This window comes from Mchenga conophoros, linkage group LG19 (genome assembly GCF_057382185.1).
Source record: "Mchenga conophoros isolate Kocher_MC1m ecotype Shallow Benthic linkage group LG19, M_conophoros_male_GT1.1, whole genome shotgun sequence".
NCBI lineage: Eukaryota > Metazoa > Chordata > Actinopteri > Cichliformes > Cichlidae > Mchenga > Mchenga conophoros.
Window position 1 is genome coordinate 28243103 of NC_140544.1, and position 20480 is coordinate 28263582.

Genomic DNA, 20480 nt, shown 5'->3' on the forward strand with positions numbered 1-20480 from the left:
GCTAAGGTTGCTTTTTTGTGTCTTTTAAATGTTTTTTCTCTGATTATCATTTAATCCTCACTCTTCTTTTTCTCTCTCAGGATCCAGATGTGATCAACACGCCTCTACCTGTGGAATATGGCCCCAACACGGATGATGACGGAGGCACTGTAATCCGTCCTACTGACCCGACATCTACCTGCCTCACTCCACTTCTAGTCTCACACCCTCCCTCCCAGGATTGTCCCTCCCAGCTGGGTTTCTCAGCCATGGGCCTGGGTCCCACCCCTCTTCCCTTGCAGCCTACAAAGCCCCGTCTGCTCCTGCAGAGGACCCAACCTGTCCACCATGAAGTCACATCATGTCGCGAGGTTTTGGAGCCATGCTGGGCTGAGCCCGTTCCTGCCCCTGGTTTGTCAGCGGTCTCCAACTGGCTCCACCCTGAGCCTCCTCATCACCGACCCTACTCCAGAAACAGCTCTTCCTCAGAGAACCAGAGGCTGAAGAACAAGACTAAGAACCTCTGGAACCCCACATATGGATCCTGGGTCTTGGATAACTTAAGGGGGAAGAAGGCACTCACTCACACCCAGTCCATGCCACTCTCGAGCTCCACCTCCAAAACGCAGACCCACAGCCCAGCTTCAGAAAACCACGAGGCTGGCAGTGACGGCACCAGCAGCACCTACTTCAGCCCTAAAAGCCTCTGCACTTCCTCGACTTCATCTTCTTCTTGCCAGGCTCAGGCTGCCTCTAGCACGTCCTCCCATAAGACACCAGCAGGCGGTGGCACAAAATCTATGGACCTTGCTAAGCTCCAGAGTTTCCCATGTGGCAACGTCAACTATGCCTACGACGAGCAAAGCTATGAGGCAGAAAGCCTGCCGTTGGTTGTGCCCAAAGCCCCAGAAGATGTGAAAAACACCAGCTCTGCTACCAGTGTCTCATCAGGGAGTAGCCTGGGACTAGCATTAGGCCTCCATACCCCCTCATCCTGCATGCCCAAGCTGCTGCTGCTGAAGCGCCATGCCAGCTACGGGCATGAGGATGTGAGGAGACACACCAAAGCTGAGAAACCCACACGTGACAGAGACTCTGGCTTTTCTCTGTCTGAAGACCTCAGTGTTACTCCTATCTAAGAAAAGGATTCAAATGTCACCTGAATCCGTTTCTCAGAAACTGAGACTTTAGCTCTGGAATTTTTAGAATAAAAAGCATGACCATGAAGGCTCCTTCATTGTCAAGTGCCACAGTGTCTGATTTTTACAGCTCGTAGAATGCTGGAAAACACAACTGAACATTCCCGTCCACACAAACACTCTGTAATACAGAGAGCCAACACTGGAGCCCTGTCAAAGGCTTCTGATACCATAGTAGCTGAACACTGATGCTGAAACACTGGGAGACTGGCGGCCCTGCACTTCCTCAGTGTCCACACTGTGGGTGAGGGCTGCCAAAACGTACTGCTGTTGATGGACTCCTTTTATACCTGTTATTTTTTCTTTTTGCTGTATTTTATTCATGAAAGCTTTGCTGGCAGTATATGTGAATTTGTAGTATTTAGTGTATGACCATAAAAGACTAAAAGAATATTGAGTCATTGGGAGGAGAACCTCCAAGACGTTTTAATTTCATAGGTATAAATTTTTTGAAAAGTAATTCCACTCTTTTGATGCTGATGGGCAGAATTACAGCTCTATATACACTTTAGGACCTTATACTACTTGTTGGTACTCTAATATAATTGGTTTCATCCCATACAATGTGAAAACACTTCCTCTGGCAATAACGTGTATTTTCTGACTTGGTAGGTGAAGCACGAGCCTGTTTCCAGCCTTGTTCTCAGCTAACTGGATACTGGTCTATAAATTTAAAGTTTGGGGGGTTTAAACTCTTTTTGACTCTGGATCAGTGGTTCTCAAACTGGGGAGGGGCCCCACCCAGTGGAGCAAAGAGCCACTGCAGGAGTGGTGTTAGGAATCAGGGTACACTCAACAAAGCGTTGAGCTGCTTGCTATTGCAAACATCTCATCAGCCAATCAGGTGGCAGCAACTTGATTTAGGCATTTAGGCATGGTCAAGGCGACCCGCTGAAGCAAGCATCAGAATGGGGAAGGAAGGTGATTTATGACCACGCTGTACCCATCTTCTGATCCAATAGAGCAACTTTTGGGATGTGGTGGAAAAAGGGATTCACATCCTGGATGTTGGAACTTTGTGATGCAGTCATGACAGTATGGACCAAAATCTCTGAGGAATGTTTCCAGCACCTTGTTGAATCTATACTATGAAGAACTGAGGTAGTTCTGAGGGTACATGGGGTCTACCCCTGCATTAGTAAGGTGTATCTAAATCTAATGAGGTGTAAATATAACTTTATGTATGCTAATGCTTTCGTGTTGAATTGCATCTTTTTCACAGTGCGCTAAAAATTGTGGGATGGGGGTCGTGAGCTTGAGTGTACCAGAAACAGTCTGAGAACCACCGCTCCAGATTGAAATAATGGATGTTAGCTTCTGAAGAAGCCGGCCCACCAAATTAGACACATTTGCTTTCTTTGAGGGTTTTATTTTTGTGGATGAGGTCTCGTTCCCCTTGTCCCAATATTTACTTGGCTTTAGAGATGTTTGAAGAGTCCGAGTTTGATGACGACCTTGCAGCTAAGAAAACAGGAAAGCTATTTTTGTACTTGCTCCTACTTGCTTACACTGGACTAACATTACATTTGTAGCTGTTTGTTGTTGATGTTTTGTTTTTGCATTTGCATTCATTCATGTTAATGATGAATCTGTAATCGATCACTGCCATTCGATACGTACTGCTACACTGCCTCTATAGATGTAGTGCTGGTAGTACTTACGTTTACTCAACAGGGGGAGGTATTCAACTCTGAAATACCAAACAAGTTGCTGTATTTATGCTTTCAGGTTATTCTTATTTAATCAAGTTTATAGTTGTACTTGGTGTGTGACATTATTTTGAGCCTGAACATGGCAATATTATATTTTTTGATATGTTGTTACATTTATGTAAGAGTTCTGTAGGCTTACTGTGTGTTATAAGATAAGACCTGCTGATATTTGTGTCTTTATCTGCTGTTTATCTCTTTAAGAAAAAAAACGTTTGTGCCATATAGCAATACTGATTACTGTGGATTGTTTTTTTTCTCATTTTCTTAAAGAAGAAAAAAAAAAGACCCTCATCTTACTCATAGTTTATATTTCTTATGTCCCGGTAGATTTTATTTCACACTCATTTCAGTTTTTATTCCTGTATTTTTGTAGCTGAGGATGCCTCAAACAAAAGTGCAAAGACATTCTATGCAATATACCGTCTTTACTTTCATCTCACCTAACTGTGCCCCAAATAAATCAACATATATCAACCTCACTTGTGTGAGTATGATCAGTCACACACATTTATATCCCTGCAAAAGGCCGTCAACTCTGTCCAGACTAACACGCGTAACACATATAGTGTGAAATAGTGTTCAACCACTAAAGATAGAAGAAAAACGTTGTTCCCATTTTAATTTCATTTACATTTGATGACGTCCATCACCGGAAATAAAAACGATTACAAGTTTGATCACAGGAATGAACTTGATTAAAGAGAAATAATCTGCTATACAATGAAAGACAGTTCACCAGAGACTAACACACATAATACACTCCAGTCATTACGCAGTAGACTGTGCTATACTGGGAATGTGCTATATTTTGTAGTTATAACTGTGAGGTCTGTGAGCCAAACAGTTACATACTGAACATACGCCCCAACCTTTAATAATACACTGAAGGCTGATGGTTACAGTAAGTGGTGTAACGTGAGAATGAGTCTGTAACTTGTGCTCGTTCGCTCTCTTCTTGAGACAATGAACAGGCACATTTTCACTTGTAACATCCTGAAAGTGAAATGCACAATGCCTGCACTTCTACTTCTGTTCATCATGTAGGAGGCTGAATTAGTGTCGGTGCATTTTCTCAATCATTTTCTTTATAGTGACAAAACTTCCTGCTTCCCTCTGTTCAGCATCCGTCGCACAGCGTCGTTTTTTTTTGTCGGTGTCGATGCTAAATGTGGTCACATTACATTTAAAACGGTGAAAACCTGAGCCTCGGATCTACGTTTGATGCCCGTCATGTTCTTGTTTTCATTTTTAGTATTCTGTGCTTTAAAAAAAGTAACCCCGACCAATCAATCATATCTGAAACCATCCCGCAGTGTCCATCAATATAGTTGCTGTTCCTTAAACCCGTTGAATCAAAGGTCACTGGCTGTGTGTTTCTGTATTTTGGCTGTTTTCTTTGGTAACCGAGCTACCGGTTTCTGCGCCGGCAGCACTGCTCACAGACTCCAGTGTGTGGATGAGGTTTTCCAAACCCCACAGGTAACCATCCTCCCGGTTTCCCTCCTGCCAGGGAATGTCATGACTTAATGTCTGGCCCTCTGGTAATGCCGTGGTCTTGCCAAAGTCAATAATCCAGACTTGCGCGTTGCCCGTATGGTCATGGATAAAGAGGAGGGAGCTGCCAATGACCTGATAAAACAAAAAGCTGTTAGTATTAGCTTTTGATTCTTCATCTTCTGCTTTTAATAACCACTCTTGCATCAATACAGATGGGCGACATATTAAAAAAAACCCTGCAGCAGTACTTTTTCTTTTTAATCCAACACATCGTTAGCTGTTACATGACGTACAACTGGCCAGAAATAATGTGATAATTCAGCCACGGTTCAGTGTAAGCAGTACGGATACACGGCCGCGTATCTATGTAAACTTTAACAGTCCCGTTTCATGTTGAAATATTTTTTATGCAAGTAATATTATTATGTAACACTCAGTACCCGGTGTGTGTTTGATGGCGATCTCAAGCCTATCATTAAAAAAAAGAAATAAGTAAGATAATATTTTCTAAGAAAAAAAAGAAAAACTCTTTGTTCCCCTGAGTGGAGCTTTGGAGGAAGTGCCAGGTGCAAAAATATTATTTGGCTGCTTTGTTTGCTTCCCTTTAATTTGCCACACATCTTTACTGTACGCAGAGGAGCTCTCACCTCGTGTCGCTTGAAGAAATCTGATGTCTTCAGGGCTTGTTGGATCTCTGTCAGTTTGCTCAAATATGACTTCTGTGGTTGAAAAACAAAATTAAAATATTTCATATATTAGATAGCTGGTATTAGATAGCTGGAACACAACAGGATGTAGGCAGAGTGTATATTTGAGAACCTCCTCCCTAATAGAAAACTCAAACAGCATCACAGTGCGAATATTTGCTCTGTGGTTTACTCCCGTAGATCGCTTCGAGGCTGTTTTTGTTTGCCTTTAGAGCTTTTTTCAAATGTAAAGGCAGAGCCTACAAACAATTTCTATCTGTTCAAACACTGAACGCGGATGTGGGAGCCTATTCGGCTGCTGCATTCGTAGCTGATGAGCCGTTTCAGGTTAACGCCTGCACCGCTGCACTGTGTGTCTACTCCCGAGTCCTTACACGGATGAATAAAAATGTGCGTGAAGAGGATAACTGACTGCCACGTACCACGATGTTGACGTTTCCACCGACAAAGTCCTTGAAGACTTGGATGACATCCCGCTTCGATCTTGTTTTCTTGAAGTCAGTTCGACATGTGCCGTCACTTTTCTAAAGAAAAAAGAGAGAGAGCCAACCGTTCACACCTATGGGCAATTTAGATGCACCGAGTAGCCTAATCCCACTAACTGCATGTCTTTGGACGGGGAGAACATGCAAACTCCACACAGGAATGGTGGATTCGAACCCAAGACGTTCTTGCTGTGAGGCCACAATTCTAATCACAGTGTGGCACCATGCCTCAAGATAATTATCTGGTGTGTCAGCTGGAATTTAAGGTTGTGTAGCACAGGAAGAGTAACTAGGAGGCCACATGACTCAGATGTTAAACTCAGATTTAAAACTGCAATTAATAAACAATTTTTGGCTGCAGACTCAATATATATGAAGCCACGCTATCATTCACTTTCACTTTCTTTCAGTCTCCATCAGCACCACTGCTAAGTGCCTAACTACATTCGGTGCCTATTGCTGTCTCTGTTTTGCTGTTGTTTGATGTTGCGTAGCTGCAGTAAGCTTATCAAAGATCTTTAACAAAAAGGGGATGCTTGGTGTAGCCAATAGTGACTGATCAGAGTAGTGAGAATGAAAAAAAGAGTAACATTGAAGGCAACTAAAAGAGCAACCTTGAATAAGCTAAAAAAGATCCAAAGAGCAGAGAAGTTCAGTCTGAGTTCATTGTCAGTGAGAAAGCCTTCATGTTACAGGCAGTTATTTCCCCAGTTGTTGTCCAAATACTGGTGTAAGGAAATTCAAATATTAAATATTATATGCTTTACCTTACAGTGCCTGATATGACTTATATACACATGGATTCTGATCCTTTGTGTAAGTTTATTTTTTCCTTCCTTTACACTAAAAATATCCCACATCATTCCTTTTACCTTGATTCCCTCTATCCTGAAGCCCAGGGTGTTAGTGGAGCTCATGGACTCCCTCCACTGCATGTAACGAGGCTTGGTTACCCCCCGCTGGGAATGCTCGTGAGGAGTTGGCCCCTCGCTGTCTACCTCCACCATTTTGTTATAGAGGTCTTCTCTCGGCTTGGGCCGTTCCCTCGCTCTCACAAGCTCCTCCTCCAGGTAGGTCCTTCAACAAGAATGGAGCAAAGGATTTTCAGGTGCTGAATTTAGGCTATTGGCATTTGAAGTGAGAAGTTTAAAGGCACAGAAATGTCAGTGGACTTTCAGGGTTTGTCTGGCTTTAATCACTTATCTTGAGTAATTAAGATGAAAGATAAGTAAGATTAGTCAATACTTGCCTACTCCTTTTTCATGCTCAACTTTACAGAGCAATTTTTCTTAAGTTGTGCTAAAAGCCAAAGAGATCTACACCCTTCTAGCAAATGTTAGAAGAGCTTATCAGTGCACAGAAGAGGGGGGGAAAGAAAACCTGCAACTCTAAAAGCCTTTATTTCTGTTTATGAACATTCCAGCAGCACACTCACAGTTGGCATAAAGTTATGTGCAAACAGATGCTAATTTCATTTTCAGTTTGCGAGCCACACTTCCTCTGTGCTGAAGAGGGAAGCTAAGAGGAGACTCCAGTGTGCAGCATTTAGCTGAGTGAAAGCGTGAGTGTGTGTTTGTGCAACTTAGCGGTTTTGCAACTGTGTGGTTGAGAGTGTTTTTGACAAAGGGGAGTCTCCAGGGACACCCTGAGTGTGTGAAACTCTGTGTATGCATACGAATAGTTTAGAAATAAAGACACGCAAACACCAAACAGGCAATGAAACGCTATGCTGGGTGTTTCTGTAAGTGTAGTGTGTGTAACTCTTCTGCGTGTGTGTTTTTGTGAGTCAGTGTCTCTAAGTCCGTGTGCGTATGTGCGTCTGCGTATTTTTTTTGCTGAACCGGAAACAAAACCCTCAGAGGGGTGAGTGTCAGTACCTGCATGCCTCTGCATGCACTAACATATGCATGTATACGCTCATGTGTGCATTCAAGCATATATGTATGCCATTGTGTGTTTGTATGCGCGTGTGCGTGCGCATGTGTGTGTTTGCCTATTTGTGCACATGATACACTGAGACACCCCACCCGCTGTGGCAGGAAGCCAAGCATATAGCCTGCAGTTAGAACAGGTGTTCCCTTGTAGAGCAAAACCACTTTAAGCTGTATGTACCATCACTCGCCTGCACTTTCCTATTAATTCATTAAAAAAAACACTAGCAACTAACAACTAGCCGAATAGTGTGGTAGTGATAATATATATATATATACATACATATATATACATATTACTGCAGTTACATGTATTACGTGAATGTATGGCTCTATTATCAAAAAATACATGTGCAGAAAAAATAAAAACAGTGCATAAAAATTAATTACATGTAAATAAGACAGTGAAGACATAACTTTCATACCTTACTCCCATTTTGCAGTCCATAACATTAGGAAGGTCAAAGTTTGCCAGTAAATCAGTCATATGAAGGAAAGACTCTCCGTCTTTTTCCACAACACCGTGGTATCCAGGCACAAACGGGAGCAATGCGTCATTCCTCAGCTTCTCGAAACACTGCATCTCGTTCTCTGAGAACTTTTTCAGAATGGTGCCCTCATCTGCTGCTTTGAAGTTGCCTGAGATTAGATGAAGACAGGAATGAACAACGGCCTGATTTTGCCAGTGTGAGGTAAATATACCTGCATGTGAAGACTTGGGAGATACTGGGAAATTAAAGTGTCCTTCAATGTAAATTCATTGTCTGTGACAAGTAGGTACTCTAATGTAATGTTACATTTTCTTTTAAATTAAATTAAATGACTCGTAACCAAGCAAAGACTTCTGTGGATGAAAAACAAGGATGTACCTAAAGTTGCTGCAGTTCTTTGATCGGTCACTTGAGGCAGGTTCCAAAAGAACCGCCCTCTGACCCTCATGTAACAAATACCAAATTCAGTCATGCTTAAAAATGGCTTTAGTCTTTCCCATTTCTTTGCCTCTTCTTGACAACAAAACAGGGCTGAAATTGTATTAAGACGCAATAAAAGCCTTGATATAGGCTATTTTAAACGAATAATAGGATAATAGCGGCTATCAGTCAAATATGCCATGCCACTAACTTTGATCCTTACTACACACAGACTGAAATCCTATAGAAAGTTCAGTGTGTGACATCTTTGAATGGCAGGTGGCTTCTTTTACTAGGTTCAACTCCTTTCATCTACCTAATTTAGCCATAGAACTTTGTGCTTTGACTGTATTTGTTTTCTGGAGCACTTTAATACAATTATCTGACAAACAACATTAGGAATGGACTGTCCAAAATGTATATTTGTTGCATAACAATCTACTGTTTTAATAGTATGATAGTTACTTAGTACTAATTAGCAGGCATTGTGTCACCCACACAGTCGCTAACCAGGACTGCTAGAGTTAGCGTGTAACGCAGCCTACCAGCCTCTTGTCTGAATATGTTCACATCAGGTTCCAAAAAAGCAACCTGAAGCTTCAGAAAGAGCTTTCAAAAACTAGTCCTAGCTACGTCCATCTTTTATATACAGTCTATAGCTGGGGTGCAATTGTAATGGATTTTTCTTGCCAAATTGTTTTTTAGTTACTGTCAGCTTTTACCAGGCGATGTTGGGAGAATTTGGTACTTTCATACAACAGCAGATTTTCAGGAAATGCTTTGGTTTAGTCGGGGGGCAGCACCTGGAGAGGATGAGTAGGCACCATAAGACATGACTCCCTTGCTACGTGTTCTTCTCTACTGGGCATCACAAACCTCTGTAATACAGAGGTGGCAGTTCAATGACTAATGTCTGGTCTGACATGATTAATGTATAGCAAAGTTCAGGGCAGCAATAAATATGGGGAAACAACTTCAGTATTTACTTCCACTAAACTGGTGGACAAATATTATGTAATTTGTCCGAGTCAAGTGTGGTTTATGTGAATAGATCACACCTTTATGCCCGGCTAACTGGACCCAGTTTATTCTTTTCCTCTGGGACACACTGAACGGCCAGTGGACGAACGTCTTTAGCTTCCACCACGGTGGTTTGCTCTGGTGAAGTCATGCAAGAGAACAAAGAGAAAGGAAATTAATTCATGTAGAGTTAAAAGAAATACAACATTTCAAAACCTGCTAAAGTTAAGAATTATTTTAAGCACTTGGGTCTAACTGTGGGCTCTTTATTGGTCTGATAGCAGGAAGGAGTGGCGTTAACGGGCCTTCGTCCACTCCACTTTGTTCACTGAGTAGTTATCTGATCACACGGAAACTCTGCCCAGTGAGGCTGATGCCAGGTTTTTGGTTTTCCTCTGCATGAAACCCCCTATCTAGGTCAGTTAAATGCCATTTCAGTGGAAACTCTTATCTCATTCAGCATCTCTATTCAGCATCTCCAACGCGGCGTGGTGATTTGCTGACAACTTTGATTCACAGTGAGAGAATCTAAGTCTCCAAAACCTCCTGCTGAAAAACCAGGAGCCTGTTTGCAGCTTAATTCATTTCCTGGTTGCAGTGGAAAAATCTGGAATGCACCTTTAAGTAGGATTTGTCATCTTAGCTAATAAAAATTTAGGAGATAAAAATAAAATGACATGACTCAGGAGTATTCCATGTTTTCTTGGTGAATCTGTTTTGTTTTTTATGGATTGCTTTTACCATCATCCCCAACTTCTTCTTCTTTCTCTTTCTCTGTCTCCCACCACGCTCAGAACAAACACATTAACAGCTTGCATTTTTACAGAAACACAAAAATGCTTCACACTTACGTGGAACTGCCTGTTTATCTTTCCTCCAAGAAAACTTACCACATCTTAAATAAAACACTAAGATTTTTGTGCTTCTTCAGATCATCTCAAAACTAATTAGAAGTGCAACTAAAGCAAAATAAGTGCATTCCCACTTTTGGGATAGAAAGACCAGTGTATGTCCTTGGAGTTTAGGTTTTAGCCTTGGGAGGTCATTACATTCTGTGTGCTCTGATCGAAAGAGGAAACGAAACAGGGGCTCTTCTCTCAGTGAAACCCTCAGCTCATGCTTGAGTATCTCACAGTTTACCATCCTCGCTAATAGCAGAAGTCTTCAGGGGCCAGCCGGGGCTCTCTTAAATGTCAGGTGATATGCTTCACTTGATTTTACTCTTACTTGTTTGCTGATAAGACTGCACTGTGAAGACTTCCACAAGCAAGCAGATTTAATTTCAGATGCTTTTCTTGATTTATCAGTTAATGTGAGTACTTTAAGTGCACACATTTTCAGCACATTAGTGAGGAAAAAAACGCGAGAAAAGCTCGAGTGGCTACTGGCTGAAATTCAGTGGAATCTTAGTATTTAGGAATAATTTGCTGTCATCCACAAGCAAGAGGAACCAGAGGCTTAGATCTGAATTCTGCGCTTTATCGTAAACATAACGACCCTGCAGCTCTTAGGCCATTATTTAGATTTTAAACACAGTCTGACATTGAAACTTCACATCGTTCACCCTGCGCTGCACTGACCTTGATGACGGAAGAGTTTGGACTGATAACACTGGATATTATACTGGTTTCACTCGCATGTTGGAACCTGCTTACAGTGCGTTTTTGCTAGAGAAAGAATAGCAGCTCAAAACATGCCTCGGCAAAGGTGATGGAAAAAAGAAAAGCACTTAAGAGTTTTACTTAGGAAGAAAAAAGCACCAATGGCGCAACAGTGAAAAAATGCGTTTGCAAGTAAAGTGCCAGCATTCTGAGCTCTGCTTATCTAATATTAGCAAAGTCTAATGAAGAGTTATTCTGTGGTAAGCTGACATCTGTGACCTATACCTATTATTATGCATGACATTATGAGGTTGTTGGCAACGATGCATGTTTCCATGACTGATTATGTTACTCTGATTTTGTCTAAAGGAGATCAGCCTCCACAGACACAGAGACTCATGTTAAATTAGATGACTAACTCGGTTCAATACAGAGATATTCACAGGTCATAAAACCATATCAGAGCTTAAAAGAACATATGTTAAATTTTAAAAAGCATGGAATTTTTTTTTAATGATAAAAAGTATAGTTTAGATCTTAAAACAAAAATGCAACCCAAAAGTGAAGATGAGAAAAACTTGAAAAACTGTGCAGAAGAAAGCTTTTCTCTTTCTCCATCATCTGAGTAATTGCATAGAGATCTAATAAGAGCAGGATACCAAAAAGATTTTTTTTTTAAACAGTGGCTGAATCCTTAACAGTGTCTTGCATTTTAGTTGCTTTTTGCAGCAAAGTGCTTTAAAGTTAGGTAGTTATCAAATAATGTCTCATAATTATTCACCAGCTGTGGAATAATGCGTGTTTGCTCTTTCAAATTAAAAGGAATCCAGCTCCAGGACTAGTGTAATGTTTGCTTAAAGGTCACCCTTCAACAATGTTTTTCTGCTCCGTCAGGCGCACCTTTCTTTGTAACACCGTACTGTGTGAGTGAGACACTGACTCAACAGGCTGATCTGAACAAAGGAGTCAAAAACAACACTCCAAAAAGAAAAGCTCTTACTCACACACACACATAGCTGAAATCAGACTTCATGTGACTCAGTCAGGTTCTGCTAAACCAGCCACGATAACTCATGCCTTCCACGTGAAGCCACCTTGACGTGGTAATTGAATGCAAAGCACTGCGAGATTGGCAAATGAACGCGTCCACCTGCTGTTTAGTCGACTAAAAACATCTCGTCTGCCCTGAAATGTAAACAAGTAAAAGCTACTGATACGTGAGTGTATTTGACTTCCTGAGGCGCTTCTTTGTTAAATGTCAAAGGCCAAATCTAAAATTGGGTACTGACCACAAAAACTTTATTACACAATGACAAGTTAGCCTATGCTACTCTGTGTGTGGGCGTCCTTGTGTGGGCTGGAGTGTGGGTTGATGGGAGAGGAGCATAACAGTAGCTTTTATCAGCGTTGACACAAGTGACATTTTCTTTCCATTTTAAGTTACGAAAACGACCTTTTATTTAGGAAGGAATCTAACAGACTGGACACCGTGACGTTCAGCGAGATCGTCCTCTGGGTCACACGGGCCATGTGTGTTCAGTCTGTTTAAAAGAAAGTGACAGATCCGGACCTTGTATGGAAAAGCAAAGAGAAACGGTCAGCTTTTCAGGCGCACGCTAGCCAAGAGAAAGTCTGAATCTAAGAGTGGTGACAATGAAGACAAAAAGCAGATTATGCTTTCAGAGTGAAGAAACACAGATGTGACTCACTGTGATCGCACTCAACTTCCCAGCAGCTCATGTGAAGCGACAGCTATCGAGCTCCAGAACTGCAAAAACATTCTGTTCGGATGTAATTGTACAATAATCAGAGAGATCATGTGATTTGATAGACAGCTCAGTTTTAATGCCCACGCAAGCATGTCCCCTGACACTTGCCAGCCACAAGAATGTGAAATACAAACAAATTTCCACCCACAGTGAGGGTGAAAGGCCAGTCCTTCAACACAAGCCTGTGTGCTTAAGGAGGGAAAAGGCCGAGACTTAAAGTATCAAAATATATCAAGCTTGACGTTCAACAGGTCCGTTTTTGACATTAATAATTTGCATTACTTGAGCTGTGCACAATCTTTTGTGCAAAACATCCCATTGAAAAAAAGGTTGTATTTTTCTCTCAAGGAGTTTCATGTGGCCTTGAAGATAAAAACCAGTAAATAAGATGATACATAACTCTGACATCAGTCATCCAACACATTCCATGCAACAAAGGCTAACCAGCTTTTAGCAGCATTTTCATGTCAGTTTCTTTACTTACAGCCTGGTCATTAATAGAATGGGAAAGGCTCTAACGACCAATTAAAAATAAGGAGTGATAACATCACTTAAATGGGTGAGAGTCACCCAGAGTTTCACAATGCTCCTGTGCTTTCTGCCAATGCTATTGAAAGACCTCAAAGCATCTTCATACATATGTATTTGTATAGAGAGCAAGAGACACCTGTCAGACCAGTATAACTCATAACTGAAATTTCCCAGAACACACTTCCATGACCAAAACAAGAGATGCAAGATAGCTTGAAATGTAGACGTGACTGGTTTCCCAGGGGGATGTGTTTCTGGAGAAATCAGACTGTGTGTTTATGTCGTTTGAAAACTAAACTAAACAATATAAAATGAAAGGATGCTGTTATCACTCTGTAATTGCCTGTTCTCTGCAGTAAAACAGTCCCCGTGGGTCTTTCGTTAGGAAGTAGCTTGCTGTTTAAGTGCTGTTTATTTTATTGCTTTGCCCTCTTCTTCTTCTTTTTTAACCCTCAGCTCTTCACGGTGTAATAGCACATTTGCAAAGGCACACAGATGGGAGTCAGGATTGCAGTTTGAAAAGAAATAAATAAAAAAAACCCAGAGTGGTATTTCTCCACCTTTACTGTTGTTAGCTGTGCATTCGGTTATTTTTCACTGTTTAAGAGAAAATGAACCGTCGTGGCGACCTTGCACCGACCATTAGATCGCTATCTCTTTGCAGTTTACTCACTTCTCCGGGCTCCACCAGATGCTCTAAAGTGACGATGCCTTTGCTTTTGCTCTCGTTGTCACTCAGTAGATCATCCTCGGACTCCACGGCGGAGGATCCCGTGGAGGAGATCGAGGAGTTGGACAGTTTCCTGCGCAGCGTACCGTCCACCGCCCGATCCCAGTCCTCCTGCTGCATCTCCCGGGAGCAGCCGCCCCCCTCCGGGGTGATGGTGACCTGCGGTACCCGGGGCGCATCCATCACAATCGGCGGTCCGGACGACGGAGCGATCTGAGCGGCTGTCTCAATGAGCTCATCGCAAATCTGCGAAGACTTGGCAGCCACTCTTCGCTCTAAACGAGACGCCTCATTTATTCCACTCACCGAGAACCCGAAGTCCTTGGAGCTCTTTCTCCTGCACTCCTTGGGCATTGGCGAGCTGAATTCGTCGTGAGAGCGCACGACTACAGGCGCAAAGACGCGTCACTCTAACCTTCAAATCTGGTCATTTCACTTTGAGAAAAGTTCAAACGCGACGGAGACCAAAAGGAGCGCGTATCCACTCGGTGCTCTGCAGCTCTCCGTCGCTGCTGTCCAAGCGTAAACGCATTTAAAAAGAAGAAAAAGAAGCCCGAGCCAGGCTCGCTGCTCTGCACCCTTCGCCGACTGTAAGGTAAAGGGAACCCCTCTTTGGTGGCTCGCGCTTCTACTCGGTTTACTCACGCGCGCGCGCCACTGTGCGCGCACCCACACACAACTGCACGGCGTTTATTATCTTCCGCATTGTCTTTCTTGCTTCCTGACTGAAACGTTAAACCAGCTGACACGTTAAGTTTTTTTAAGGTTTGCAGACTTCCTTCTGACTTGCTTCTCTAGACAAACCTGAGCCGAAACATCAGCGGACACCTTCAAATCGATCTTTATCAATCGGACACATTGAGCGGAAAAAATGCTAAATCTAAAGAAACAGAAACGCACGCGCTCACATCCACAGAAGGGGGCATCTGTCATAACTGCGTGAAAACTTCGAAATATTTTTTTTCTAAGTTTTCTTATCAAAGGATGTACACGCGCGCGCGCGCACGGACACACACACACACACACACACACAAAGTAGTAGAATGCATAAGATGTTGATTCGTGACTATTTCTAGCTCAGTAATCAAATGTAAGCAAATATATAATGTGTTAACTCCTTCGCTCAAGCAGCGCGGAGATGATACTCGTGTAAGCGAGTCTGCTTGCAGCTCCTGTTCATCTATTATAAATATGAACTCCAGCATTGTTCACAAGTCACACTGCGATGAGAGGAAACCCTGTATCAGCACTGGTTCAAAGAGGGGCTTTCTCACTATCATCTCATAATCACGATGACAGAAGGACTGCATGGGGCAGTGCATGGGCTTCTAGAAGAGCAGCAAGCTTTCTTCACCAGAGTAAAGCACCTTCATCGCAGATGCAGCATTTGCAATAAAAAGAAATGAAAACTTCAAATGAGACTAAAGCGAAAAATCAAAATGAGGTGATAAGATTTCTAAAAGGAGAAAAGGAAAGGAATCGCTCATGATTATTTGTCAAACACAGCGCAGGGAATGTTATGGCATGGAAGACGTAGCCAGTGTGGAGTGTACAGGGCTGTACTTTCTGCTAAGATTCAGACAAATGCTCTAAAATTGACTGGACGCAACTCCACAGTATTCTGAAAAAGCAATCCAAGTGTTTCTCAAGGCAAAGAAATGTTCTTAGTGGCCATGTTAGTCACCTGATTTAAAGAGCATGCTTTTCAGTTACTGAAGACAAAACTGAGGGTAGAGACCCACAAACAAGCAGGATCTGAAGGCGACTGCAATAAAGGCTGAGTATTAAAAACTGTTTTATGTTTCAAATTCTGTGAGTTCATCCAGTTACTCTGGAAATGTGTCAGTGTGCATGCAATTCCTAAACAGTTATTTTAGTACTTTTATAAAATGACTTAAGTTTTAAGGATTAAGGCTGACCTGCACTTCAGTCACTCCTACTGTGCTGGTGTACAAAGGCACAACTATAACACAAATAGTGTCATTAAAACTTATGGATGCAAGTGTGAGAATGTTTGTCTATTGGTTTGATTGGTTGGTTGTTTGATTTTGGTAGCTCTGTAGTTTAGTGGTATACACACATGCCTGATGTGCAAAAGCTCCCTAGTTCAATGCTGGATACAACAGTCCTTTTGGGCTTGTTTCAGGAAGGACATCTGGAGTAAAACTCAAACATGTGGGGTTGTGGTGTCCCCTTGTGAGTAAGGGTTGCTGTTTTTGTTTTATTGAGTATTACTGTCTGACTACATTTGGTTTTATTTGAAAAGGAAAGAAAAACAACTCAAATGATACTGTATTTTATAAATAATGAGCATGTTGGGGTTATTTTAAAATGAGACAAATTATACTTGTGAGGAGGCCTTCCTTTCATTTCCACTTTTTTCATTTTCCAAAGCCATCCATTGGTCAGGATTGACCACTTGGCGGCTCAACTCTGGCCACCTTTAATAATCCTACATACCGAAATGTTGCTGTAAGAAATTCTGAATTATGTTAGCGAAAACTGTACTGTGCATTTTGTCTGCACTGCCTTCTGCTGTTGTGCAACATATTCAGCCTCTGGGCCTTGGTGGTTCTGCTTCAGTCGATTTACAAGCAGCCCTGATGTGGACCTCTTTACCACACCCCTATGCCACATCGGAGGCCACCTCCACTTTACTGTAGCCCTAGAAATAATTAATACTTTGATGGTCTCTGGACATGGCTCTATGATCTTGTTGGATGAACCACACCTGTGTGCTAGTCTGAAGGAGAAAGTCTTTGCTCATCATCACATTGGAAGTTGATACATACCTCAGGACATGAGGTTAGGGGTTAAATTAGTGTTTTTTCTAAAGTTAAGGGGGGATTAAAGATACAGTTTGGAAAATCAGCTCATTCATGCACACGAAAAAATCTTCATCACAAAAAACCTGCATGTGCTTAGTAATAAAATCTCAGTGTTTTACTCTCATAAACAGTGATTACAGTAGTTTACTTGCACTCATTGTCAAGGTGGTGTTGAGCTGATGTTGGTGTGCATTGCCACAGCAGGTAGTTCCACATGTTTGATTTGGCAGATTTTCTTGCCAGATGCCCTTCCTGACACAGCCCCCAAGGAATTTGTGTCTCGGAGTTCTCTTACTTATTAGGCAAATGAGTAAAACACTACATTATAGCAACAGAAGGCTATGGAGGCTATGCTAATACTGAATAAAATAGATAAATGAATATAAGTCCTTAATCAGTGTAGTTTGTTTGCTTGTTTGTTTTAAATTCTGTCAACGTAATTCTGGAAAAGTATGGCAAAACAGGCTGAATGGAACATTTGGGGACCCCAAGCAGATTAACCCAGAAATCTTTTATTTTTATATTAAATTATTTTATTATAAATTATTATTTCCTATCTTATTCATAGCCTTTTCCTTTTTTGTTTTCTTTAGGTCACGAGCAGTTGTCCAAGCATTTCACTACATATCGTACTGTGTATGACTGTGTACGTGACAAATAAAATTTGAATTTGGATAAAATTTGAATTTAAATTCTATCCAGCAGGCGGCGCTAATGCACCAATAAGTCGGTTGGTAAAGCAAGAACAAAGAAGAAGAAAAAACAAGAAAGAATTCCAGTTATGTAAAGAAGAATTATTTTAATCATGTCGGTATTTACTGATGGATCTAAAAATGGAGGGAGTAGTCATGAGGGAGTGTGTGTATATACTAGTTAATCTGCTGTTCTGTGGGATTCCTTGCCGATGATGGTGTGGAAGGCAGCCTTAAGCTAAAGTTTATAAAGGTAATGAGGAAACTGTTGAAAAGTTTATGGTAAGTTGTTGGTAAGAAAGACAGCGAAGGATTTGTGGCAAAAGATATGGACACTTGAATCAAGAGGCGATACTGCTACAGCACACAGAAATCGACCAGAGTCATGACTTCAAATGGAAAATACAGAAAGGAAAAGGAAGACCTGAGAACACTGCATTAAATCAAGCCTTTATTTAACTGCTAAATATAAATAACAGAGGATCTTCGTTCCTGACACAAGAGGAGGATGGACATTGCAATGGATTTTGGGAATGCTGCAAGGACGTCTTCATAAAGACAAAGGAGTGGAAGCTTAATTCAAGAGTGAAAGGGACACTCTTGAATTAAGTGACACCTGTGGTAGTGACACCTGCTCTGATATGTAGTTTGGATACAGTGGCACCGACAAAAAGACAGGCAGCTGAGATGTCAATGTTGTCACTGGAAGCAGTGGCAGTCCTAGCCTATTTGGCGCCCTGGGCGAACACTCCCTCTGCCCCCCCCCCCCACACACACACAGATAAAACATATTAAGGATTGTACATTAACATAAAGCTGTTGTACACACACACACACATATATATGAAGTGAGAGAGAGAGTATGCATGGTACGCAAACGGCTACCAAACAGCCATCATAATTCGTCATACAATGAGAACAGGACAAATCAACAATTGACACTGACTAATTAATATTAAAATCTGTAACATAATGTATTGTTTGGAGTTTAGTCCGTTACTGTTACTATTTTTACCATTTCTTCTTGGAGCAACTGTAATGCACATAATTTCCTTAGGGATTAATAAAGTATTCTGATTCTGATTGTTTCAGGATGTCCTGCCATTATCCAATCACACATCTGCTTACCTGTATCTTTTGCTCGTTTCTCCTCCTCTTCTTTTCTCTTTTTTCTAAACTGAGGACCTGATGGCTTTGAACTTTTCTTGTCCATCTTCCATTGGTTTTAATTTTGCACTGCAGTATGAACACCCATCCCTCAACCCAAGGATCACCACAACATGATCTAACACACCGACACCTTAGTTCACAGATTCACTTTGTCTAAGGTGTATTTCTGGGATTTCACACAACCCAGGATTCAAATCATGACTACATAACGGGCTTGGATTTACATCATTATGAATGAAATGCGCTCTATTTGGAAGCAGCCGGCCCCCCTCCCCTTTCGACGGGGTGAGACTTTAAATCATCAAACTGTAAATTTTAAATTGTTATTGATCCCTTTATCCCGAGTCCTAAAGTGTACATTTATTTTCTTACTCTTCTTATATATGTTGTTTGTTTACTTGCACTGCTGTAACTGGAGCTTCGTCGTCTCGTCTCTATATACTGGACTGTAGCGGAGATGACAATAAAGTTTACTTTGACTTCAGCAGCAAGCAGGCGCACCGAGGGCTCTCGCGCTCACTTTTCGTGTATAGAATTTCGAAAAAACATTGGTAAGTCTGTATTATAATGTCTGGTGTTTTCGTGTTTGTTGGTTTGTGTTTATTTTGTTTTATTTTGCGAGTTGGTTATTAGATGCTGCTCCAGCCGGTCAGAGAATCCCCCGCCGCCCCGCCCTCTTCTCTCTGCGCCGCAAGCAGCAGGTGCACCTCACAAACGAAGGGCGCCCTTACTCCCAGCAAATGGGCGATAGAAAACCGATCGGTGCCTATGCCATTCCCAATATGCGCTGGCTGACGTCGGGGCAGCATGAGTACGAGCAATTTTTTTTTTTTTAACCGATGCCCGTGATGCCGTCCCGGGCAACCGCCCGTATCTAAAACCGCTACTAAACGTAGCTATCGAACTGTGCTAGCATTTTGTGCGGCTAGCTAGCTTGCCTACTTGCTAGCTAGCACGCTGGCTGACACGGCGCAGAGAAGCGTAGTTACGGACCAGCAAGCTGACGGGTAGTTTCCTGGCTGTGCGGTGACATTTATTTTATTTAGACGACGGGAACGATCTGACGCACACCTTCTTCAACCCCGACAGGGAAGGCTGGCTCTTAAAGCTCGGTATGTATGGGGCGCCTCAGAGGTGTAAAATTAACCTTCACCATGGTGGTTCATGTTAGTTGCAAACGTGTGCTGTATTTTTGTTAATAGATTAACATAAATTTGTGATAGACATCACATAGTGAGGTGCCACAAAAAACTACAAAAATGGTGCCTATGACCAACGAATGACGTTTGCCTGTTACCGCTGTCGCATGCGAGCATGCAAGAATAAATGTTAAGCACCTAGGGTAGACTGACTCGATTAAATATTTCACCAGATTCACTCCAGAATAATTAAAACCTTGGAGAAGCAAAATAATAGCAAATGTAGAGGGCTGGGGTTGATCGTGCTGAAGGTGGAAGCATGATGGTGCGAGACAGATTTGCGGGCAGCATGAGCTTCAAACACAGGGGAGACTTGGTTGTCAGGCAAGTGAGATCACAAGGAAACAAAGAGCTAGGCAAAACTAAGTTGGCCTTGGCAAAAGGTTTCAAAGGAAATTTGTGGTGCACCTGCAGCATGTCTGTTTTTGTCTTCATCCATCAGCTTGTGACCTCTCCTCTTTGTTTTGTCTACTATTCTCTTCTCATTTTATAGTAATCTCTGCATTTTCTCTCTTCATC

General features: G+C 41.9%; 2 protein-coding genes across 2 annotated transcripts in view; one reads left to right on the plus strand and one right to left on the minus strand.

The window, feature by feature from the left end:
• ltk (leukocyte receptor tyrosine kinase) overlaps positions 1-3118 on the plus strand; it is a 67873-nt gene extending 64755 nt beyond the window's left edge. Inside the window, exon 29 of the mRNA XM_085256721.1 lies at positions 81-3118. Coding sequence (XP_085112847.1) covers positions 81-1118 — 1038 coding nt within the window. The 3' untranslated portion in view covers positions 1119-3118. The remainder of the gene's footprint in view (positions 1-80) is intronic.
• Positions 3119-3492: 374 nt separating this feature from the next.
• itpka (inositol-trisphosphate 3-kinase A) lies at positions 3493-14728 on the minus strand. Its single transcript, XM_085256722.1, has 7 exons — positions 14016-14728; positions 9480-9579; positions 7936-8149; positions 6452-6656; positions 5517-5618; positions 5035-5106; positions 3493-4519 (listed from the first exon to the last, which is right to left on the minus strand). Exons 1-7 carry the CDS (start codon positions 14424-14426, stop codon positions 4250-4252), a joined length of 1374 nt encoding a protein of 457 aa, XP_085112848.1. The 5' UTR covers positions 14427-14728; the 3' UTR covers positions 3493-4249.
• Positions 14729-20480: the final 5752 nt, after the last annotated feature.